At 39.8% G+C, this 25,791-nt stretch overlaps 1 protein-coding gene across 6 annotated transcripts in view; it reads left to right on the plus strand.

The window, feature by feature from the left end:
* The window catches only part of MYO1B (myosin IB), a 191,559-nt gene extending 167,404 nt beyond the window's left edge, over positions 1-24,155 (plus strand). For 2 of the 6 annotated variants that reach the window (XM_021075958.2, XM_021075959.2), the window contains exons 22-31: positions 1,136-1,222; positions 1,491-1,577; positions 3,367-3,453; positions 6,601-6,675; positions 8,528-8,662; positions 10,559-10,665; positions 13,823-13,955; positions 14,289-14,441; positions 17,416-17,543; positions 22,824-24,155. In XM_021075958.2, coding sequence (XP_020931617.1) covers positions 1,136-1,222; positions 1,491-1,577; positions 3,367-3,453; positions 6,601-6,675; positions 8,528-8,662; positions 10,559-10,665; positions 13,823-13,955; positions 14,289-14,441; positions 17,416-17,543; positions 22,824-22,947 — 1,116 coding nt within the window. In that variant the 3' untranslated portion in view covers positions 22,948-24,155. The remainder of the gene's footprint in view (positions 1-1,135; positions 1,223-1,490; positions 1,578-3,366; positions 3,454-6,600; positions 6,676-8,527; positions 8,663-10,558; positions 10,666-13,822; positions 13,956-14,288; positions 14,442-17,415; positions 17,544-22,823) is intronic. The other 4 variants (XM_021075961.2, XM_021075962.2, XM_021075964.2 and 1 more) reach the window with 2 other exon arrangements.
* Positions 24,156-25,791: the final 1,636 nt, after the last annotated feature.

Raw genomic sequence — 25,791 nt, forward strand, 5'->3', positions numbered from 1 at the left:
TTTCATACAACCTGAAAGCACAGAATGGCTTTTAATATTTTTAAAGCATTGGGTTTAAAAAAAAAAAAAAAAAAAAAAAAAAACAAGAATATTTCATGACGTAAACATTACATAAAATACAGAGTTTACATAAATCAAATTTTATTAATACCCACCCCTGCTCTCTTGATCTCTCTCTTGCTCATGGCTGCTTTAGTGCTACAACGGCAGAGTTGGTAGTTTGTGGTAGAGAACACATGACTTGCAAAACGAAAAATACTTACCATCTGCCCTTCTCCAGAAACAACTTACTGCCCACTGCTCAGGGCAAAGGTACTTCAGGGCCTGTTCTGAGCACTTTCCTATTGGGTGATCTTGTGGAGTGGGCTGGATCCAGAGGGGCTTCTTCAGTGTTCTCTGGCCTGGAACCCTTTCTGAGGGTGGAGCCTTGGGCCAGGAGTCCTGTGGCTCCCTTTGCCCTAGGCCTGTGGGCATCCCAGGGGCTTGGTCGTTGTCCCACAGCAGTTGCCAAATACAGGTCTGAGCGTGTAGGATAAGTGAAACTGCTGTCTGCAGGTTTTTCTTTGACCTCCAAGTGAGTCCTGGATCCAAGTGTCCAGTCTAGAGACTCCAAGGCTGTCCTCCTGGCCCCCACGCAGACTCCAGCCACTACTAGAAAGCAGTCACTCATTGAACCAGTGAGATAATTTTATTTCAGCAAATTTTTACCCATCTCTTTTGCATAAAAAGTAGAGCTTTACTTACATTCCAGACAATAATAATAAAAGTGATCAAGTGGGTTTGGGTGGATCCTTGGAGATTCACCAACCACATTCTGAGAACTGTTCCTTCCATCTGCCGAGCACCAGTTTGCATTGCTCTGGTCAGGTTTTTCCCGTCACGTAGCAAGGCACAGAGGGAGGGTGGCTGTCTCAGTCTGGGGCTGCCCTGTTGTGCTTCATGATGCCTTTATTTACTGCCTTCTCGTGGGATAATAGGCATCGTTCCCTTCTCCTTTCTTTGAGCTCTTGATTTTTCACTTGAGAATGGAGATTTTGACTGTCCCTTAAGGTATTTTTTTTTTCTTTCAAGTCACTATGGATACAGTTTTTTGTCATTGTTAATTTTCTATTCCTCTGGGTCATTCTTGCTCTAGGCCCGAAAAATCCTGCGGGAACTGAAGCATCAAAAGCGCTGTCAGGAAGCAGCCACCACCATTGCAGCTTATTGGCATGGTACCCAGGTAGGCCAGAGACCCCCCAGGAAGGCAGTGGGTCAGGAGTAGTGTGTGGAACGACAGACCCTCTCATGCGGGTTTCACTGGCTTAAGCTCCTGAGCACGCATTTGCCTCTTGCTCTTTCCAGCGTTTTGGTGTGGGGTGGTGGCACACGCTTTTTTGTTTAACTATTTGATGGTGAGCGGTGTTTGTCTTCCTCTTTCTCCATTGGGAATCAGCAGTAACCTTTCTTGCCTTAAACTTTTCTGTGACTCCTTTTCAAATGCATCACAGGCGCGAAGGGAACTGAGCCGGCTGAAGGCGGAGGCTAGGAATAAACATGCTATTGCAGTTATTTGGGCTTACTGGCTTGGATCTAAGGTACTTGAAATGCACATCCCATCACTCCCATCCTGGAATCTGCCGTCATCAGTCCATCTCTCTAGCATCTCAGGGGATGAGGGCCCACACTTAACAGTGGCTCACACCAGTGCATGTCCTAACAGCCAGACGTAATAATCCTGGAGATGTTAGTGCCCACAGTGCACGTTAGGAAGCTCAAGCATGTGTAGGCAAAAAAGACTCAATGAATTGCTTACTAATGAGGCACTACTAGCATAGTTGCTCTTTTTTTGTTAAACTCTCAACACGCATGTTTATTTTTCTGGTGTGGGTTTTTGGGGGGCTTTGTTTGTTTGTATTACCCCCTGATAGATCCTGGCAGTTTTCTAGAGGTGTTTTTATGCGTGGCAGAGGCATGTTGGCAACATTGAGGTTTGGGTTTTAGCTGGTCTTCTGCAACATGTTGACAGTAGAGATGGCTTTAATGCATGCCTTAAAAAATATTAATCCATGAATGGAATTGTTGAAACTCACTGTAGCAGCTATTGATTATTACAAGTAAAATGTTTTCTGTGAAAAGAATTATCTTCTGTGATTGAACAGAAAGCTATGTTCCTGCAAAGCTAGCTGTAATTGCCCCCGTAGAATCCCAGGAATTTCAGCATCAGCTGTTTGTTTTCAGAAACAAAGGCCTCCTGAAATACTCTCACTAATCCCCAGGCAGAGTCGTGGGCTCTGTGAACATTTCACATACCCCAAGGGACGAGCATTTTAGATGTTTGTGTTGCTTAGAAAAACCAAAGGTCATCTCTGCTAAAAATGTATCTTCCACTTAAAAACTCAAATATCATTATAGTCCTGTGTTTTTAAGTCTACCTTGTCAACACTAAACCCATAGCAAGAAAAATGAGAAAAGTCAACATTTGCCTACAAAAAGTCTTAACTTGCCACAGACTAACCAAAGTTGTTCATTTGCCTCTTCCCCTGAAAAATCTGTGTGGAACAATCTAGTTCCTTTTATAAACTGAAGGAAATGTCTTAGCAGAGGCAGAGGGACTTTTAGACAATTATCCCTGGGATTTTTCCACTGAGCAAACACGCCCCCCAGCCCGAGGACTATGATGTAATGAAACATTGGTTCCCCGGTATTCCTGTCTTTGAAAATAGATTAATTTTTAGTGCCTTAGATTAATTTTTCCTTCAGATTAGTTTTTAAACCTATGAGTTGTTTCCCTTTTTATATTGCTTCAGTATATTTCACTGTTTGGGGCCTTAGCTAATACTGAATTTTGATGCATGCTACTTCTAATTTTCCAACTGGAAAGAATTGGGGGTTTTGTTTTGTTTTGCATTGTTTTTGAACTCTAGAGAAGCAGCCTTTATTCCTTCCAGGTTTCTAAATGGTTATTCTCAAAAGTTGTCTTTGTATATGCCCAAATGAACCAAATCAGGAATTCACAAGGAAGTCTACGGAACTCATTAGGTTCTAAGGCTTTGATGAGGGAGGGAGAGAGGGTGGGGAAGGAAGTGAATAGAGAGAACTGGGGAGAAAAAAAGGAAAAGAATAGAAATAAGGGGCTGGGGAATACTTCCCTGGGGTACCACACAATTGCCCTCCTCTGAGACAGTCTTAATGCACTGAAAATTCAAGGGACCACACCTGCCTGACACTGATACTCTGGGTTTAAGTGATTGTGCACCGTTTCTCTTTCGTTCTGAAATCCCGATACATAAATTGGCTTTTCTGTTTTGGTGGGGTGTCTTTTTCTGGTCATTTGTGCTATCTGCATTGGGCCGTCTCTTTTATTTACCATCTAAAACATTCTAGGCTCGAAGGGAGTTGAAACGCTTGAAGGAAGAGGCTAGGCGTAAGCATGCAGTTGCTGTCATTTGGGCTTACTGGCTTGGACTGAAGGTACTTCCTCAACCTCTTCTTTCTGTCCACGGTGAACTCAATGAAGCCCAGCACCTACTAACCCTGACAGAACAATTGATTATGCTTGCTAATGGTCTGCACAGTCTTTTACAATGTCATTTTGCCTAAGTGTGTTTCCGTTTGAGAGCAAACCTATACACTAATATTTTCTGATTTATTGCAGTGTCTTTCGTTAAAGTAATAGAGTATTACTTTAAATAGATATTTTATCCAAGATACTTTGTTATCTAATGTTACTATTTAATGTTACCTTTATGAGGATGAAGGTTTTTTTTTCTTCCCACTTACGAGACAGAGTTACAGCATTTGAGCTAAAAGCTGACCCATGTCTGCCATAACCAGCCTGGGGATCTGGGGCTTTTGTTGCCCTTTATCCCTCTGTTCTGCCCCACTGGCAGCTCCTGAGGCGGAGCTTTCTTCAAAGTGCTCATCATTCTGATTGTTCACAAAGATACCAAAGGGGTTTGCAGCCATGACAGATTTTGACAAATAAGGCCAGTCGTGGATCATCCAGGTTGAAGAGAACTTAGATTCAAATGCCTTCTAATTTAGGGCAGGTTTATTTCAAAGCAGTACTCATGACTTGTGGTAAGGGTCGCCTGTAAGTAAATATGACTCTGAGCTCTGGAAACCTTGAGAATGGCCTTTAGGTAATACAAGGATTTGTCGTCCTGATAGTAACCCATCATGGCAGGGAGCCATCCATGCTGCCGTTTTGGGGATAATTAGGCCCCCTTTTGACATTTCCTCTTGGTTATTTTTACTTTAATACTGTAATAATTCCTTTTTTCCTCAACATTTGAATATTATCCAGGAAACCATTGATTTTTGAATCTGAACAGTTTTAGCAGCATCCGTAAACTCTGCTTCGGACAATCTGCATTTCCCCCTGAAAATTTAGCCTATCAACTTTTAGTAAATTAACTTTTTGATTATAATGAATATTCACCCAGTACTTTTTGAATTAAGTAACAAATATGAATTTAAGATGATCTATTTAAAGAATTCTGAACAAGTTCTTTAATTCCTTTTTCAAAGTCAAAACTAGGGATTTTATTTCCCATTTTATTCACATTCTAATTTGCATTCTAATTTTCATAAAAGGAAGGAACAAACAACATCAAGTTGGGATTTTTACTCTCTATAATTATTTCTACCAGCAACATCACATTTATCTTCAGTCTTCTGGATTTAACTAATTGCATATGATTTTAAAAGTACTTTCATATTAGAGTGTGTGCTAGCATCCTATAAACCAAATTCAGTTTGTCAGTGGGTGCTGTTTTAGTTAAAGTTAACTGGGCTTACTCTAGACATAACTGTCTTTTTTTTTTTTTTCCAGTTTCCACAAAACAGGAGTATTTTAATATCTTACTGTTATTATAAGATTAAACTTCTTTGAGGACCAACAATGTGATAATTTTGTATTTTAAAAAAAAAAAAGAATTATGTTGATATCAACAGTAGTTTTTCCCTTTTGAATGATTTGATTGTTGTGGAATTGGTTACACAGTTCATTGGACACTTTTAAGGACCCTTAGAGCCCATGTGGGGAACCCATTCTGTATGCCAGCATGTTGTCACCAGGCCTTTTCTGTATGTAGCTATATTTCAGGAGAAAGGGCCTGTCCTGTGAGTGTCAAAATGCATGTCACATTGAGCTCGATGACAGTGACATTCAAGTGAATATGGGACTTCTAGTATATTTCTAAGGCTATGTTTTCATGAAACCTCACTTTAACTTCTCTGCTTTTGTACACTATTGTAATTTCCAGAACCAAGGAATAGGTACCATTTTCCTTCTTGTCCCTTCTAAGCTTATAAGTTTGAGATTTGAAATCATTACAAACAACTCCACGGCTGAAAGAGAGGTGATCATCAGAAACATAGACTCTGAATTGAAGGAAGAACTGCCTACCTGGTGTGTGGGAGAATTTGTAAACCTTAATAGTCCACATGGGTAGAGAACAGGTCTGGTGCTCAAATGCGCAGAGGAAGCAGGCGAGCCACGTGGATGAGGGAAGGTGGGCTAGGAGGGGGGGCCTCCAGCCCTTTGGAGCTTGCACCTCTCTTCTAAGGCAGCAATGGCTGCTCTGGTCCTAGAGTCCTTGCCATGAACAGGGCTCACGAGGGCTACACCTTAGAAATTGTAAGAGAAACCTGCAGTCTGAATTCCTGTGTGACGTTCTTAATTTTAAAATGTGCGTATAAAACATCTTTCGACAAACTGAATGTAGGTACTAGGTTGCTGGTTTACAGCCCCTTATGTAGGAATATTTTGAACATGTGCAGTTAAACCCAGAAAGCTGAAAATATAAGAAAAACACACATAATTTCTGAATTATTTAAGTAAACTAATATTTTGCTGAATTCTGACTCTCCCATTTATAGCTGGATGATAATAAACATTTTAAGTATTTTCCCCTCTTTCCAGATTTAACTGTCACTCCTTCATTTAGCAAACACCTGGGTTATTTTATCTGTTAGACATTAGTACACAAAGTAATTACAGCAGTGTAGGAAGGAAGAAATTATAAACTAAAACTATAATACGTTTTCTTAAGTACTGTGATAGTATAGTATAAAGTTTGGTGGGAATGGGGATGAGAGAAAAATTAATGCAATTAAATGGGAGATAACGGTCATTCAAAAGCTTCCTTTTAAATTTTTATTTTTCGTCACATTCACTTTTCAGTATGCAATACAAAAGTCCTATCTTCATAGGCAAGGAAACTGCCAGTTATTTCTTTAGACATTTTCCTTTTAAGACCAATTTGAAGTGAAAATTAGCTTATTTTCTAATTTGTCCTGGAATGTATTTTTGATTTGTGATGGATTTGAAGCTATGCCTATAAAGTGTTTCTCATCAGATTATCGGACTCTTCAAAAACTAGTTAAGAGGATTTAAAACATCAAAACCTTCTAGTATTATCTTGCATCTCTTAATTCTTTTTCTCTGACTTAAAAGCCACTGTCTCAATATGCTTCAATTATTTTTTTATATCCAGAAAGGCACTTATAAATTTACTTGTTCCATCTATGTTCATTTTTAATAGAGGTGTATCATCTTTACGGCTATATGTTGACCACACAGTAACCTTTGTATTCTGATGCTTATTTTTAAAGGTACGCAGGGAGTATAGGAAATTCTTCAGAGCCAATGCTGGAAAGAAAATTTATGAATTTACGCTTCAGAGAATTGTAAGTTTACACTCTATATATGGCTAATAAGCATGATTGGGTTAACTACTTAGTAGTACCAGCTCAGTGGTGTGGTGACTTATTTGGTTACAATTAAATCATAACTTTAGGGAGTTCCCATCGTGGCTCAGTGGTTAACGAATCCAACTAGGAACCACGAGGTTGTGGGTTCGATCCCTGGCCTTGCTCAGTGCGTTAAGGATCCGGCATTGTCGTGAGCTGTGATGTAGGTTGCAGACGAGGCTCTGATCCTGTGTTGCTGTGGCTGTGGTGTAGGCTAGCGGCTGTGGCTCCCATTCAACCCCTAGCCTGGGAACCTCCATATGCCGCGGGAGTGGCCCAAGAAATGGCAAAAAGACCAAAAAAAAAAAATCATAACTTTAGCACTGAGAGCCTGTGACCCTTTTTTATCATCTCTCCACAGATTAGATTCAGGTAGAATCATTTCAGAAAGAGTTCCACACATGATTACCAAAATATTCTTTGACAGAGAGACAGACCATACTTTGGGGGAAAGTGAACCCAAGAAAGCTGGGTGCCTTAGTTCAGGCTGCTATAACAAAAATGCCACAGATAGTGTGGCTAAACAATAACCATTTCTTTCTCACAGGACTAGGGGCCGGGCAGGCCAGGGTCAGGATGCCTGCATGGTCTAGTCCTCAGGAGGGCCTCTTCCTGCTCTTCATATTTCAAAGAGAAGGAGAAGCAAACTCTTTCCTGTCTCTTCTTATAATCCCATTTTGGAAGCTCTGCCCTCATGATCTCATCTCAACCTAATTACCCCCCCACCCCAAATTCTCATCTCCTAATGTTACCCCATTGGGGATTAGGGTTTCAGTGTAGGAATTTAAGGGAATACCACAATCTTGCCCTGTTCAACTGCCCTAGGCTGCTGCAAAACAGGGTTGGCAAACAAGTTAGTGGGTTCAGGGGTACAGGAGAGTGAGGTTATGTCTCTGTCCCAGGATGGATTCTAAAGTTCCCCCTGTCTTTCAGAGAAGCCTGTGTAGTGGTGAAGAGTGCAAACTGCAGCCAGCTTGCTCCACCCCTCACAGATTTGCACACCTCCTTTCGTTGTCTTTAAAGTGGGGATAATAATAACGCTAAACTCAGAGGATTATGAGGGTTAAGATGAAGTAATATTAAGAGCTCCTTTGTGGTGCAGCAAGTGGGAGTTCCCATTGTGGCTCAGCCGAAACCAATCTGACTAGTATTCATGAGGACACAGGTTCCATCCCTGGCCCCGATCAGTAGGTTAAGGATCTGGTATTGTGAGCTGTGGTGTCGGTCGTAGATGAGGCTCAGATCCCGTGTTGCTCTGGCTGTGGCAGAGGCCAGCAGCTGTAGCACTGATTCAACCCCTAGCTTGGGAACCTCCATATGCTGCGGGTGCAGCCCTAAAAAGACAAAATATAAAATAAAATGAAAAACTTTCTGCACTGACAAAAACATCCTATATCTTTGTGGTTCAGCAGGGCAGCCAGTGGCCAGGTGGCTATAAAGCACTTGAAATGTAACTGATGTGACTGACCAACTGGACGTTTAATTCTTTTTAAGTACTTAAAATTTATATATAAATAGCTGCCTGTGGCTAGCAGCTACCTGTTAAACATTGCAGCTTCTAGTGTTGATTGGTTTTATTATTAGTTAATATTAAAATTGTGTTAGTATTCTTCTTTTCTCTTAACCGTTTGGTGGAGCTCAGATTTCTCCAACCAGGGTTAAGAGTGGAATAGAGACTTTGCTAAAGAGTTACAAAGCTTTATGGACTAGAACTTGCTGGTTTATGTAAAACAATGTTTTTTTTCTGGTGTTTTTACTGATCTGGTATTTTCTCTCAAATTCAACACAGATGCAAAAATACTTCTTGGAAATGAAAAATAAGGTGCCTTCCCTATCTCCGATAGACAAGAATTGGCCATCAAGACCTTACCTATTCTTGGATTCTACTCACAAGGAGCTAAAAAGGATTTTCCACTTGTGGAGGGTAAAAAAATGTCTTAGGTTTTTTCAGAGACTTCTTACATATTTTAAGTGTTCGAGAAGTGTTACGTAAAAGTAGAATTTTACCACATTCTTCCTCTATCCTCAGGGAGAATTAGTTGAGGACTTTGGTGTCTTTGAAGCCAGCACTGTGCTTGGCTTTCTGTGAGAAATCCTAGAGCCCCAGGTGCTTTTGTGGCATCGCCTCTCATCCATGATTGGAAAGGGAAGTTAAGTGCAGGGCTGCATTTTCCTTCCCTTCCAGATTCCAGTTGCTTTCAAGGCATTCAGCCTCTTGTTTTCGTCTTCATCTTTATTTGAAGAAATACTACCGGAGGTAGAAATAATAAAATTTGGACATCTTCATCTGAGTAGTAAATTCTCATTGATTGTATGAGTTTACTTTCAATGTAGACATACATGGACACACATGAGAATACTCACATTTTCATGGTAGAGCAGAAAAAAAAAAAATCTCTGAAGTCCCCCAAAAGACATTAAAGAAGTTAAAATTTCCCCCTACCTAAATTAAAGAGAAACTGAAAAATCTCTTTGATTTGGCCTTATGTTTTGGCTCACTTTATTTTATATGAGAGCGTAACATGTTATTCAGGAGGTGCTCAGTGTGGAATACATGGGGTACTCGTACAGATGCTGACTTTATTTCAGTAACTTAATTGATATATAGAATGGTAAATATATATGATTCAGATAGAATGAAATCATTCTGTTGAAGGGAATGATTGATGGATCTGTCCTCTGGGAATCTCTTTCCTGCCCAGTACCGTGGGCTGGTCTTAGCTGAGTCCCTTATGTGTAGAGAGACCTGATCAGTGGTCAGTGTAATGATTGGTACCGGCACAGCATATGGAACTGGGCTCTGAGTTGTGTACCCTGACTTAGTTGAGGCAGTTTGGCAAGATTCACCAGGGTCTCAATGCTCATCTCCCCCTTTGAGTCTGACATAGACACTATTTTCAGAAATAATGATGGGAAGCTGCTAATACTGGGCTTCAGCTCTGCCTCCGCTCTCCCCCAGCTTCTGAATCTTACCCTTGCCTCCCTTGGATAGGGGGTGGAAAATGACAGGGATGAGTTTATTCCTGAAAAGGTGGGCAGCAATGCTAACATCCCTTTATATGACTATGTGGAGGGTCGGTTCTCAATCACCTCTGAACTGAATTTCTTAGAGAATTCATCTAAAGAACCTGGTCCTGCCCCTCCTGCCACCCCTGTCTCCTTTCATTGCAACCTCAGAATTAGGGTGACAGGGAGATTGCTTAGGTCCCACGTCACGTCTACATGATAAGATGGTATTGGGGGATTCAGAGCAGTGCTTTTCAAACCATAGGCCATAGGATATTTGTGGGTCATGAAATCAGTTTATCAGATTGCTACCAGCATCTTAAAATGAAATAGAGTAGAATAGACAATAACAGAATACACAACCTGTAGAAAAGGATAAGTATTGCTTTGTGAAGCTTTTGTGTCTGTTATCTATATGCGTGCATATAAAGATGTGCACTGGGTGGTGATGTAACATGTTTTTCTTACTGTGAGTCTCTGAAAGAGTGTGATAGCCCAGGACTAAGGATGTCCAGGGGCTGACGTCATCATGGGAGGAAACCATCCTCCCAGGAGGGCCCAGGCCAACGGGGCCCTTGTGTGTTTGGAAGAAGCATCACAAGTTCTGCAACACAAACAATAATTTTTATGATGTTTGCCAAGACCAACCTTTTCAAAATTCAGGAAGGAAAAATGCTCCTGGCGTTTTAAATGAATATTTCACACACATCTACTCTTATTCTGTTAAATTGGCTTAGCATATTTAAGGATGAGTAATGATTTATTTATATAAGTGATATCTTTTTTTTTCTTTTCTTCCTTTTATATCTCACAGTGTAAAAAATACAGGGACCAGTTCACAGACCAACAGAAACTTATTTACGAAGAGAAACTAGAAGCCAGTGAACTCTTCAAAGACAAGAAGGCTCTATACCCATCTAGGTATTTTGGCTTTGCTTTACCCATAAAAGCCAGTATTTTTAAAGTTTCTCAAATATACTGGTAGATGTTTTCTAGTGGGGTTTGATTTTAGTAATATACAGTTTTTTAATTTCATGAATCATTTTATGATCAGCTGGATATGAACAAAACACATTTGAGCAAGGACTTCCATAGCGTACTTAGAGAAACAAGATCACATTTGTTGGTTTTACTCCATTGGCATTAGCCTGAGTACTTTCTAAATAATTAGAAGTTAGTCATTTCTGATAAAAATTCTCTGGGATATTAAGATAAATTTATGTTGGGGAGTTCCCGTCTGGCGCAGTGGTTAATGAACCTGACTAGGAACCATGAGGTTGCAGGTTCTATCCCTGACCTTGCACAGTGGGTTAAGGATCCGGTGTTGCTGTGAGCTGTGGTGTAGGTTGCAGATGCAGCTCAGATCTGGTGTTGCTGCGGCTCTGGTGTAGGCTGGCGGCTACAGCTCTGATTAGACCCCTAGCCTGGGAACCTCCATATGCCAAGGGTGTGGCCCTAGAAAAGACCAAAAAAGACCAAAATAAATAAATAAATAAATAAAATTTATGTTGTAAATTCCCGTTAGTTTTTCAGTTTTCAGAGTCTGGGTGGTTTCTCTTGACAGTCTACTGTAATAACCATTACAGTCTTCCTCCTTTAATAAGGCTGGGTCAGAATCTCATTTGTAAGATAAAAGAAATGAATAAGCCAGCCTGTCACTTTCTGAGTGTTGCCTCAGCGGTGGCCTTTGGTCAGCTAACTAACTCATGGGGCATGACCTCACCAGTCTCTGCAGCAAGTTCATTTCCTTCACTGTAGACACCAAGTACTCAATAAAAGAAGGAACACCAATCGCAAGTTCACCAAGTAAAGTTCTTGGTAAAAACTCCTTATTGGATTATTCTCACATTTCCCAAGTTCATCATTTCCTCCCTGCATTTCATCTGGTGTTTATTTAAAAAGTAGATTGTACAGTTTCAAGCCAAATAACAATTTTGTGCTTTCCCCAAAGAATGGCCTAGAAATAAAAATGCATTACATGCTAAGTATATTCACATGTATTTTATGTGGTGTGTATATATTCTGTATGTCTACACACATTCGAAAGCTCTTCCTTTTAAAGGATTAAATGAACCTAAGTTGCCAAACTCATTTGCTTTAGCTATTTTAAATGATGACTTGGCTTCCTTGGTCAGCTTGTTTGGCTGCTGGAGGGGTTGTACACTCCCCTCACTCAAACACTAAATCCAACGTTGTCCAAAATCCCTGCTGTCCAAAGCATATGCAAACGGGAAAATTGTCTATATGCTTTCCACCACTGACTTCATTCATTCAGCTTTTTCTTTATATATCTTTAAATTGTAGAGTGACCTTCTTTTTTTTTTTTTTTTTTTTTTTTTTTTGTCTTTTTGCTATTTCTTTGGGCCGCTCCCACGGCATATGGAGGTTCCCAGGCTAGGGGTCCAATTGGAGCTGTAGCCACTAGCCTACGCCAGAGCCACAGCAACGCGGGATCCGAGCCGCGTCTGCAACCTACACCACAGCTCACGGCAACGCTGGATCGTTAACCCACTGAGCAAGGACGGGGACCGAACTCGCAACCTCATGGTTCCTAGTCGGATTCGTTAACCACTGCGCCACGACGGGAACTCCAGAGTGACCTTCTTAATTAGTATTCCCTGTAGGTGACTCTTTAGAAACTAGAGGGAGGGAAAAAGTGCATTTTTAAAGAAACAAATTCAAAGGCCATTAGCACTTTGTATTATTAAAAACATGTTTGAATATGAACAACAACCCAAAAATGTTGAGGTCAGGCCAAGTCTGCTTGGGATGGTTTTCTTAGTTTTCAGGGGTGGGAGGACATGCTTCCCCTCCAGCACTGAGAGAGATGGAACTCTTTACTCTTCTAATACTGTTTGTTGAGCGGCAGGCCTTAGGGGTGCCAGCCTTTCTGTCCTGGGGGTCATGAAGCACTGACCACCTACGTGGATTTTCTTCCCCATCCTCCACCCACAGCACAAGCATTCAAAGTTGTGTTGTCAAATTACTAGAACTTTATAGCTCAAAATGAAGGCGTGGTTTTTGTTGGCGTCTTCAGAGAAGCCGCCCTGAGTATCACTCCACAAGTCCTTAGGGAAATCGGCGTCTTGGGGCTGTGTGCACAGTCATGCCTCTTGCAGAGGGTTTGTTTAGAAGAAAACTGGTCTGATTCTGAATGTTTACCTTGGCCACTTCTGCCCACTTAAGGGCATATCCTAAAAGGAGAGACCTGATTCCTTTTTCATATTTTTACCTACTTAAAGCCTAAGCTCCGTGGTCATATTAAAAGTGCTTTCTAGTTTTCTTCTACAGTAGGTTGCTCTGGATCTGTTCTTCCCAGGAGGGCCTATTGATTGTCTTACTCCCTGTGAGAAAATGAAATTTTTCTTTGGAACAGGTGATGGTAATGATTTGTGCTCTTTTTATCAGTGCTACATATTGTTTAAAAGCATTAATGAATCCTGTGTAGGCAGCTGTCACCTTTATATTAACAGGTGAGGAGGAATTGCCTCTTTTTTCCCCATGAGATGATGAACATGGGTCTTGGCTGTCCTTATGAGTGGTTTCTATCTTGGTTGTTCCCTGTAATAAGATTTTATCCAAGTCCTACCATCCAAATGCCATGATCACATAAAAAATATATTTGAAATATGTTTACAGTTCTATTTCCAACTTTATTTAGGAAATATTTAGGGCAGGTATAAGTATAATGTATGAAATTTATAAAATAACTGTTTATGAAGTTGTCTTTCTTTAGAATCAACTGATCAACTGACCTGTAATCTTTTTCCAGTAGTACTTCCTTCCCTTTTTTTGGCTTTTTAGGGCCACACCCACAGCCCATGGAAGGGTTCCCAGGCTAAGGGTTGAATCGGACCTGCAGCTGCCAGCCTATGCCACTGTCACAGCAACACTAGATCTGAGCCACATCTGCAACCTACACCACAGCTCATGGCAAATGCTGGGTCCTTACCTAACCCACTGAGCGAGACCAGGAATCAAACCTGCATCCTCATGAATACTAGTCAGGTTCCTTATGCTGAGCCACAATGGGAACTCCCTGAAACCTTTTCTAATATGAGGGAATTTTTCCCTTTAGTGTTGGGCAACCATTCCAAGGGCCTTACCTGGAAATCAACAAGAATCCCAAGTATAAGAAACTCAAGGATGCCATTGAAGAAAAGATTATCATTGCTGAAGTTGTGAACAAAATTAACCGTGCTAATGGGAAGGTAAGAACGCTAACCCTGAAACTGTACAAAGTGTTTATTAGTTGAGACAGTTTCCTGAATGTTACAATTTGCATTTCATATTTTCTGCACAATTATTGTGAAGAGAGCTATTTTATCTTTAAGCTCAGGTGGAATTTTGCTTGTCCTCTGAAATTTTTGTGAATTAAAATAGGTTATCTATGTTCTTTAGTGTCTTCTTGGTAGTTAGGCATGCATGCTGAAAAATATTAGAATAAAAAGTGCATTTCTAAAAATAACTAATGCTTTAAACGCATTGACCATTTTGTGGTACTTTGATCGCTGGTTTTAAATCCTTTTTTGCTTTTGTTGTAGAGTACAAACCGGATTTTCCTCTTGACAAATAATAATCTTCTTCTTGCTGATCAAAAGTCTGGGCAGATCAAGTCAGAGGTTCCCCTGGTGGATGTAACCAAAGTATCAATGAGCTCGCAAAATGATGGCTTCTTTGCCATCCACCTCAAAGAGGTAAAAGTTCACCTTTGATAAATTTCTGCATTGGTCAGTCTCTTAGACATTGATGTAAAATTTTGTACATCTGAATAATCCTCTTATTTAAAGTTTATATATCCTTCTTACTGATCTGTACATTTGGGCTGTATTCACTCTCTACATACCCAGGCTTGGTTTTTCAGTAGTAGAGTAAGGTTAATGACCTTTTTTTTTTTTTTTTAGGGTCGCACCCATGGCACATGGAGGTTCCCAGGCTAGGGGTGTAATCGGATCTGTAGCCACCGGCCTATGCCAGAGCCACAGCAACACAGAATCTGAGCCACATCTGTGACCTACACCACAGCTCACGGCAAGGCCAGATCCTTAACCCACTGAGGAAGGCCAGGGATCGAATCCACGTCCTCATGGATGTTAGTTGGGTTCATTACCTCTGAGCCATGACGGGAACTCCAGGATTAATGACTTTTATTGACTTGTTCACTTGAGTTCTAATTTCAGAGTAGCTCTTGTTTACACCCATCATGATGTGCATTATTTTGAGATTAATATCTAGAAATATCAAGACATTTTAAATTATGCGTCCTTCTGTTGTTTCTTCTATATACTAAATTGCTATATATCTTCTTATCATTCATTTTGGGTTTTTTTTTTAATTGTCTATGTATATTTATTTATTTCTAATAAAATTTTAAAGTATGGTTGATTCAGTGTTCTGCCAGTTTCTGCTGTACAGCATAGTGACACAGTCATGTGTGTGTATATATATATGCACACACATTCTTTTTCTCATACGTCTTCCATCATGTTCTGTTTCAAGAGATTGGGCGTAGTTCCCTATGCTGTATAGTAAGTAGGCCCTCATTGCTTATCCATTCTAAAGGTGATAGTTTGCATCTACTAACCCCAAACTCCTAGTCCATCCCTCTCCCCCTCCACCTCCTTGGTGACCACAAGCCTGTTCTCTATGTCTTCAAGTTTCTCTCTGTTTTGAAGATGGGTTGGTTTATTTGTGCCATATTTTAGATTATATAAATATAATATAAGTGATATCGTATGGTATTTGTCTTTCTCTTTCTGACTTATTCCACTTGGTATGATAATCTCTAGTTGCATCCATGTTGCTGCAAATGCCATTATTTCATTCTTTTTTATGGTTGAGGAGTATTCCATTGTATATATGTGAGTATTCCATTGTATATATGTACTACATCTTCTCAATCCATTCATCTGTCAGTGAACATTTATGTTGTTTCCATGTCTTGGCCCTTGTGAATAGTGCTGCCGTGAACATAGGGCTACATGAATCATTTTGAATTATAGTTTTGTCCAGATATATGCTCAGGAGTGAGATTTCTGGATTATGTGGTACTTCTGTGTTTAATTTTCTGAGGAACCTCCATACTGTTTTCCATAGTGATTGTACCAATTTACATTCTCATCATCAGTAAAGGAGGGTTCCCTTTTCTCTACATCCTCACCAGCATTTATTTGTAGACTTGATGATGGCCATTCTAACTGGTGGTACCTCATTATAGCTTTGATTTGCATTTCTCTAATTATTAGTGATGTTGAGCATCTTTTCATGTGCCTATGGGCCATTTGGGGATTTTTAATTAAAGAAAATAACTATAATAAAACAACTGCCTAATAATTTTGACCCCAAATTTTTTAATGTCAGCTTAACCAGGACTTCCTATTTTGAATGGAGTGATTAAGCTTGTAGGCTCCAGGTTGATGTTACTAGCTTTATAATGACCCTGGCTAAGACATTTAACTTTAATATGCCTACCATTTCTTCTCTTAAAATGGGGAGAATATTAGTACCTACTTCCTATGTTGTTATCAAGTTTAAATGAAACAGACTCACAGACTTTGAAAAACTTAGGATTACCAAAGGGGACAGGTCCCGAGAGGGGATGGACTCGGGGTTTGGGATTGGCGTATGCACCCTGAAGAATAGGAAATGATTGGCTGTATAGCACAGGGAAATCTACCCAATATTCTGTGATAATCTATGTGGGAAAAGATTCTGAAAGAGAATGGACATGTACGTGTATAACTGAATCACCTCGTTGTATACAGAAATTATCATGACATTATAAATCAACTACCCTTCAATAAAACTTTAAAAAATGAAAAAATGGATTAAATGAAACAATCTTAGCACAGTGCCTCTCACGCAACAAATACTCACTAAATGAACAGTTGTCAGCAAATAGTAATCATATGTAGGGAAATAGTAGTCACCTAACTAATACATAGTAACCTGTCTAAACTTAGGAAAATCCCAGAAACTTCGTTCAGCCTGTTTTCCCCGTTCTGGATTTTAACCGAAAGGAAGCACGTCAGCTCTGAGAACAGTGATCCTGAGCCTCAGTTACATATTACAATATGCTGGTGCCAGGCCATTTCTCCAGTCCAACCAAATAGTCTCTCAGAAGGGGGCACAAGCATTCTATTTTCTGCAGGCTCCGCAGATGTGTCCCTTGCGCAGCTAAGGTTGAGAGCCGCTGCCCTAGGATATTTGTTGGAAGTGTTGTTGTGGTGGTTCTTATTTTTTTTTAACCAAATCACAGAGGAGTTTTTAAAGCAGCCCTTTCAGAATGAATTATAGGTTAGGTCAGTGCTTCTCGAACCTGAGTGAACAAATAGATCACCCAGGGGTCTTGTTGTGGATTCATATGCAGCAGGCCTGTGGTCAGGCCAGAGGGTCTGCTTTTCTAACAAGCTCCCAGGTGATGCTGATGGTGCTTCTGGTCCATCGACCAGCTTTGGGTGGCAAGGGGTTAGGTAACCTCACTAAAGTGCTCTGAGCAAGTTGGCAGAAATACTGCTTTTGTCATTATTGTTTATTCGAGAGACTGGACTCCAGTTGCTCATGTTTTAAAGAGACTGTAAATTGCAAATGTGTTTTCAGCCAAACCTGTAAACATATACCTCCCGAGCTGTCTTTTCTTCTGCTAGCCTGACTCTTGATTTCTCCTTTCAGGGCTCTGAAGCAGCAAGTAAAGGAGACTTTCTCTTCAGCAGTGATCACCTGATTGAAATGGCCACCAAGCTCTACCGGACGACTCTCAGCCAAACCAAACAGAAGCTCAATATTGAAATTTCCGATGAGTATGTTGCCACACTGTTTGAATATGCCTTTTCCCTTTCAGCCTTATTGTTTTAGTTGAGTGATCTGATCCCGTTTATTTTTACAACTCCTATGTATTAAGGACCAAGTGTGTGTCTGGCATGTGTTCCAGATCATGGGTGGGCAGTGAGTGATGCTGACCAAGTCCCTGCCTTCACGTACCTCTCATCCTAGTGGAGGAGACAAATATGCACACATGAACTAGTAAATAGGTGACATGGCTTCGGTCAGTGACAAGTGCTTGTGGAGAAAAGAAAGCAGGTTAAAGGTCATACGGTGTTATTTTTGATGGAGAGGCCAGGGAGATTTCCTTGATGCAGTGACATTTGAGTCAAAACTGGGATCTAGGGAGGTGCCTGCTAGAAAAGGCAGCAGGTGCAAAGGCCCTGACACAGGAGTGGGCATTGTGGCAGAGTGAAATGTTGGGGAAGGACCTGGGGAGGGAGGCAGAGGGACCCGGCTGTGCAGAGCTTGGTTGTCGAGGTAAGGAGTTGAGATTTTACTGAGAATGATGGAAAGCCATTCTAGGTGTGTGTGGCATGATCTGATTTGTGATTCTGAAAGATTGCCTTGGCTACAGTGTAGAGAATAACTGTAGGGAGGCGAGAGTGAAAGCAAAGCAAATAGGAACTTCTCTGAGCTGTCACAGTAAGGATACCGAGGCTTAGGCTGGGGCATGAGTGGGAAGTAGTGAGAAGTATCAGATTCTCAATGTAATTTGAAGGCAAATAAGAGGACTTCTTAACAGATTGGGTGTTAGGTTTGGGGCCTGAGCCCAAATGGTACCATTTACTGCAGTAGTTGACACAGAGGAAAGAAGGGGTTTGGGGGTGGCTGGGGCAGGGTGAAATCAAATGTGTTGTTTTGGATGTGTTATATTTGAGATATTTTCACATATAAACTAGAGTTATAGAATAAGCAATGAGTGTTAACAAGGGTTTGCTAATGACAAGACTACTATAAATGTGAAATTTGCTTTTTTTGCTTAATGTTCGGGCTCTAATGATAGACATTATTTGCATGCAAGTGGAAACATCCCTCCATTTATTTAATCTATCAATATGAGTCATTTGAATGAATGTGAATTACTATGTGGATTGATACTTAATTGATTGCTTTTCAGCAGATTGTTTACTATCTACGTATACACTTCTTTGCATGTAGAGTAAAAATTTACATCACCATATTTACTCAGGAAATTGTTTTATTTTCTAAGTAAGATTTTTACCACCCTATTCTATTTCACCTCTTTCTAAGTGTCTCTCTAAAATAAATTCTTACTCACTCCTGTCCATTTGTAAGCCAAACTAACTCTCCTTGATGTGTTCGGATTTACAGAACTTTAGCCTTGAAGGTTTAGATTTGGTGTCTAGATGGCGGGGGATATTGGCCTTTATGTATACTTGATATTGGACATCGCAATTTAGACAAAATAACTTCCCTTGTTATTGGTCCTTCCTCATAAAACAAGGAGTGTTAGGAAAAAAGATCATGGCTGGTTGGGTTCCAGTCAATTAAGGTTTTAACCTTTAAGGCTGTTACATCTTTAAACTCCCTTGAGTTGAAATTTTTTATAACTTGGGAATCTTGGCTTCTGTTTTGATGGGACCAATTCCCACTCACTGTGGAAAGATTCTGTGTGTTCCAGATGCAGAGGCTCCTTGCCATGTGGATGGAGCAGCCTCGCAGTTGGTCTGCTCCATTAATAAGGCCATCTTTACAGAGAAAACGACGTCAGTATCCAGGCCATGAAGGCTTGCTGCTTTTAAGTATTTCCTGAGCTAGTGCTCTGAGGACAGTGCCTTGGCAGGATGTTAGTAGCAATGTGCTGGGAAGAAAGTATGCTGGGTGTGGGAAATGTACAGTCGCTCTTCTCTGCAGATTTCCCAGAGCCTCTGCAGACCTGTCACACATTATGACCCTTCTGAGGGGCTCTGAGGGGCATATGTCTGCTGTAGCAACCACGGGACCTGCCTTGTCGTAGAAAGATTATGATGTTCTAAATGCGTGCGCTGTCAGTAAACACGCTTGTTTGAGTGAAGATTCAGTGTGGCCATGTGAAGAAAGCAAATATTTAGTAGCATTAGAACCAGTCCAGAACACCTTTCTGTCTGCAGTCCTAATTATTGGTTGGTCTCATAAAAATAAGATAGGTGATAGAACCGTGCACAGCACTGTGGTCCCTTCCCAGGCAGCACAAAAGCTACGTGGCAGAGCAAGGCTCCCAGGTAGCCTGCTTCATAACCGCTGGGAGCTCTGAAGCAGACTGTATTCCTTTTTGGAGAGCAGTTTATTTTTATTTATTTGCTTTTGTTTGTTTTAAGGCTGCACTGGCAGCATGTGGAAGTTCCCAGGCTAGGATCTGAGCTACGTCTGTGACCTACACTACAGCTCACAGCAACGCCAGATCTTTAACCCACTGAGCGAGGCCAAGCATTGAACCCGCACCAAGTTGGATTTGTTTCCACTGAGCCACAATGGAAACTTCCCAAAAGCATTTTAAATTTAAGCAAAATGTTTCAAAGTCATGGGTAGGGGTGCCCGTGATGCATTTTTGCCAAGTGGACAGACTAGTGTTGTAAACAACATGCAGTTCGGTGACCAAGTGACCAAGACCTTCGTCACTGCATCCTTTTCAGAAGTCGGAGTAGTTATTCTAGCAAACCCAATCTCCATAATTACTTCAGATTAGCTGGATATCAGTTTACAGGAGGAGGTCAAAGGTCTGTTTCCTCCTTAGAGCATTTTTAACCTGCACATGTAGAAGCAAGAATTGAATTTGTTGACTCAATTGCCTTGTAATCCCCAGTCCTTATGCTCCCAAACTATTCATTCTATAGATAGACTGAATTTTAAGAATAACCTTAAGTAGTCTACAGTATTTGTAAAAATGAACCTGTAATAATGAAAACTAAAGTGAAATTTTCTATTAAATATTTTAAATATATGTTGTTATATGTGTATATGTATACACACATACATGTTAGACAAAAACACATATCATTTAAGCTATACAGTTTTTTTCTGAATATTTTAAATCCAAGCAACTAATATGTTTCTTTGCTAAGAAGTTTTAATGGTATTGGTGCTCTGAAGTCCTGATTGATTGTTGAGGGGCGATTCTCTGATTCTCTTTGTCCTTACTCTGAGCCAGACTTCAGTTTTCTCTTCTATCAAATAGAAATAAAGAGTTCCCGTTGTGGGAGATTCCTCTTGTGGCTTAGCAGTAAGAAACCTATTATCTATGAGGATGCAGGTTCAATCCCTAGCCTCACTCAGTGGGTTAAGGATCCGGTGTTGCCGTGAGCTATGGTGTAGGTTGTAGATGTGGCTGGTGTTACTGTGGCTGTGGTGTAGGTCTGATTCTAGCCCTAGTCTGGAAACTTCCACATGCTGCAAGTGCATTCCTAAAAAGAAAAAAAAAAAGAATAAAAGAAAAGAAATAGAGATAAATAATACTTAACTTATAGGACTGTTTTAAAGTTGAGTTAGTATGTGTATCTTACTAAGAACAGTGTGATGCATGGTAAATACTCAATAAGTTTTAGTTTTTTTTCTTGAGTAAATCACAGTCATGATTTGCTGACACAGAGACAGCAAGTGTTTGCTAAAGCAATTGGGAAAAGAACTCCCTATGTATTTATTATACTAGAAGTGGTCTTTGAAAATTAAAATGTAAAAAAAGTGTTTGATTTCTTAAATGTCTGTATTTATGTTAAACTTGAAAGTCTTTTTTTTTTTTTTCCCTTGAGGCACATAGATATAAGTATACATGCTGGAGAGAGAGATCTCTCCGGCAAATTTGGAACTAGAGTTCTTTTTCAGTGTTTTCAAGTTGAAATGAAACAGCCCATTTAAAAGCTCAGAAGTACCACCCATGAGTAGGAACTTCTGTGTCACGTTTCACTTCAGTGGATAGTGTTTGCTAAACATGGCCCTGAAACTGAGACTAATGTGTTGAGAGCAGAGCTATTGTCATGGATGCCAGATGAGCATGTGACCAATCATGTGGTTTTTAGATTGACTCAGTCATATGCCAGTTAACTTAGTACACAGTCCCCTGAGAAATGTGCTGAAAACATGGTAACATTTTCCTGATTCTGATCATGGAGAGAAAAGAGTCTTAAGCTGGGGACGCCTGGGTTCCTGGCCAGCCATGCTGCTCTCATGCCTCCTTGGTGATGCATACATCAGATGTCACAGCACCCAGCCCAGGGGGAGGCCAGTCATATGTTTGCTGCAGGAAGGCATATGACAAATAATCTTGTGGACAAGCACTTGACTGCTGATGGTCTGTCAAGGAAAGATTTAAACTAGAAGATGATTTTCCACAGTGTACCACACGTACCACTGGTAGTTTGATATATACACTGATAGATTTTTAATTATTATAGTTTTTTATATGTATGTATATATTTAAATGGATATTAAAAATATAACAGGTGGATCAAACTCATGATTTCATTATTTTTATTCCATAGGTCACAGGTATTTTTGAAATACTTTAGGCTAGAAATAACTGTTAGCATAGTGTGTACATATGAAAAAGAAAAGCGTAGGAAGTATATAAATATCAAACGCTTGGAAACCATAGCCTGGAGTGTCTCTGGATGCCTTTTCTGAAATTCTGTCTTTCATTTTCTCAATTTGTTGATAATTTAACATTTGTGCTATGCAGAAATGGATAAAATGGGAAAATAGCATGTTGTTCTTTTCCATTTGAAACATGGAAATCATTATTCATAGCCCTTCTTACCATGAAGGCATATGATGAGCTAATAAACTTGAGTTGGAGTTCCATCATGGCTCAGTGGTTAACAAACCTGACTAGCATCCACGAGGACACAGTTCGATCCCTGGCCTCACTTAATGGGTTAAGGATCTGGCACTGCCATGGGCTGTGGTATGGGTCACAGACACAGCTCGGATCCCCAGTTGCTGTGGCTGTGGTGTAGGCCAGGGGCTACAGCTCTGATTGACCCCTAGCCTGGGAACCTCCATATGCCACGGGTGCAGCCCTGAAAAGATAAGACAAAAAATAAACAAACAAAAACAAACAAACTTGAGTTTACTTAGGGCTAAGTGATAGCCCCTGAAGGCAGAATGCAATGTAATGCCTAATGGTATAATCCTGGTCTAGAAAGGCTGATGAAAAGGGAATACTTACCAAGGTAAATATCTATTAAAAAGCAAAAGCTAACATTAGTGTAATCATCAGCTGTTTTGTGTGTACTTTAATTTGTCTTATTCTTTCCTCCTAGGTTCCTGGTGCAGTTCAGACAGGACAAAGTATGTGTGAAGTTTATTCAGGGCAACCAGAAAAATGGGAGTGTCCCAACGTGCAAGCGAAAAAACAACCGTCTCCTTGAAGTTGCTGTTCCTTAACTGGCGCCTCTTCTCTGCTTCCATGGACTTGTTTCTTTGTAATAGTGCAATTCGGTTTTGTTTTGTTGGGGGTTCATTGTATGTTGGGGAATTGCCAAAGGCCAATACTGTTAGAGTCCCTTGGCAAAATAAAAAGATTTGACTAATCAGTTTTTATTATTGAAATAGTTTTAACCTTAAAGTACACATTCTGTCCTGGGACAGGATTGTAGAAGCTAACAGTATCTATGCCATGTCATGTGTGTTCTTTGTTTAGTCATCATGGTAGGTCTTTGTGCCCTAAAGCGACATATTACTTCATAAATCATTAATACATCTAGGTATAGCCAACGGTCTTAAAAGATAGTGCATTCATTCATCAACTATTTATTAAATGCCTACTGTGTGCTAAGCACTGCACTAGGTGATATGAAAACTTACTAGGGATCTTGTTTTTTGTTCTAAGGCCATTGTATTCTGACTGGTTTAGGGCTTAGCCACGGCTACAAGAGTTTGAAAATGTTGAGAACAAAACAGTACCTGTTGATGACGTTGTTAGGAACCCAGTAGTGCGATCTTTAACAATGTATACTTCAAGAAGGGCTGGTCCTAGGAAGTAGAAATATATGACTGGGTAAAATGCCTCTACATGTGGTTTCTATTTGGAAAGAGAAAACTGACATTTGAGTAGAACTTTTAATTTGTTCAGATCTCTTGTAATTGCTTTTAACAGTAGAAAACAGAGTCAGTCTTATTTTAGAAAAAGTGACAGAAGTAGTCCAGTAAGATCATATTTTCCTGTTTGTGGTAAACATCCTCTATGATCCTAGATATGCTAATTTCTGCCAAGTATTGTTTCCACCCAAATTTGAGTAAATGTTTTAAACAGCTGATATAATGAAGGGCTGCAAGCCTTTCAGATGGTGGCAAGCATCCTGTATGATGTGCAATAAGCATCCAAGATCTTTTCTGAAAGTTTTATTTATAATAGACATTTTGTATGAGAGAGGTGATTAGTACAGGGTGCATATTTTAGTCAAGGATCAAAATGGTTTACGTTAATTTGTAGGACTTTCTTTTTTTTTTTTTTTTTCCAAATTTACAATAAGGATTCATTTGGGAAACTACATTTTAAACTTTGGAATCAAATTGTTTCTTATTACTTATTTGGGAAGATAATGTATATAAATTGGTATGTTAAATAATAAAACTGTTCTAATTTGGTGCCATTTCCTGGATCACAACTGTATTTTTGTATTTCAAGCTATTTTCATATGTTGTGTGTCAATGTATTGTTTCACAGAAAGGCTTTACAATCCAAGCATTATATGTTCTCTGTGTAATTGAATTTCACTTATCTTTTATAAACCAGAAACATTCATTGAAAGTATTTTCTGGGGATTTTCTTTTAATTTTTGTATTTTAAAAAATTGCTTCCATAAAGAAATTCTCAGAGGCTTTTGTGTTTATTGGCTCAGGTGGAGGATATAATTACTTTCTTTCAGTCTCTTCCAACATCTATCTAAAATGGTAGACTGATTCCTGAAATAGGTGAGCAGAAATTTGGAACTGAGAGGTGGGGTTTTTTTTAATGCTTTTTAAGAATGTGTAATGCATTCACATTGTTCAACATACAAATGAGTGTAAAAGGATATATAAGACAAATTCTCCATCCCATCTGTTACCCATCTGCCCAGTTCCTGTGCCTCCCCCAAAAGTTAATTACTGCTTTCTGTTGGTTTTACATTATTTTATGTACATGTTTACAAGAGGAGATAAAATGAGAGGTTCTTGTCTTCCTCTTGCTTTAGTAGGCGCCCCAAGCTAATATATTGTAGACATTGTTCTTTACCTTTTACCCTCTTCTTTCTTTGTAGAGGGGTGCAGTCTTCCATTGTATGGATGCACTATAATGTATTTACCCAGTTTCCCATTGATCATCATTGCGTTGTTTCCTGAGTGGAAGTTTAAGTTCAGGATGGAGAGGACCAGTACTCCATAAATCTACTTATTAAATTCTCCCAAATACTGTATTTGCAGATTATTCATTATGATTAGCAGCAACAGCAGCTAGCAACTATATATATATATATATATATTTTTTTTTTTTTTTGGTCTTTTTGCCTTTTCTAGGGCCGAACCTGCAGCATATGGAGGTTCCCAGGCTAGGGGTCGAATCGGAGCTGTAGCCCCTGACCTACACCAGAGCCGCAGCAACGCTGGATCTGAGCCATGTCTGTAACCTACACCACAGCTCACGGCAACGCCAGATCCTTGACCTGCTGAGCAAGGCCAGGGATCGAACCTGCAACCTCATGGTTCCAAGTTGGATTCATTAACCACTGAGCAACGATGGGAACTCCCACAATATATTTTTCAAAGGCTTTTTTTTTTTTAATTTTTTTAATAATCTTTTCCATCATGGTCTATCCCAGGAAACTGGATATAGTTCCCTGTACTATACAGTAGTAACTTGTTTATCAATTCTAAATATAATAGTTTGCATCTACTAACCCCAAACCCCCAGTCTATCCTTCTCCCACCCCTCTCCCCCACTGACAACCACAAGTCTGTTCTCTATGTCAGTGAGTCTGCCTTTGTTTATTTCCAATAGAGAAACCATTTTATCTCAAACTTTGTAATAGGTATTCTTCAAAGATTTAAAAACATATCTATAAGATAGTTTTAAATGAGAATTTTTTGCATAGACATCCATCAATTATAGTCTTCAGTAACTTCTGACCATGAAATTCATTTTTGGTAGGTTGTGAATTTACTTGGTAGAAAATATTGTTTTGGGGGGTTTTTTTTTGGTTTGTTTGTTTGTTTGTTTGTTTGTTTGTTTTGTCTTTTTGCCTTTTCTTG

The sequence above is a fragment of the Sus scrofa genome, chromosome 15 (genome assembly GCF_054392235.1).
Source record: "Sus scrofa isolate SSC_HxYL_T2T_F1_AM1 chromosome 15, Sscrofa_HxYL_maternal_Yorkshire_Landrace_v2.0, whole genome shotgun sequence".
NCBI classification, from domain to species: Eukaryota; Metazoa; Chordata; class Mammalia; order Artiodactyla; family Suidae; genus Sus; species Sus scrofa.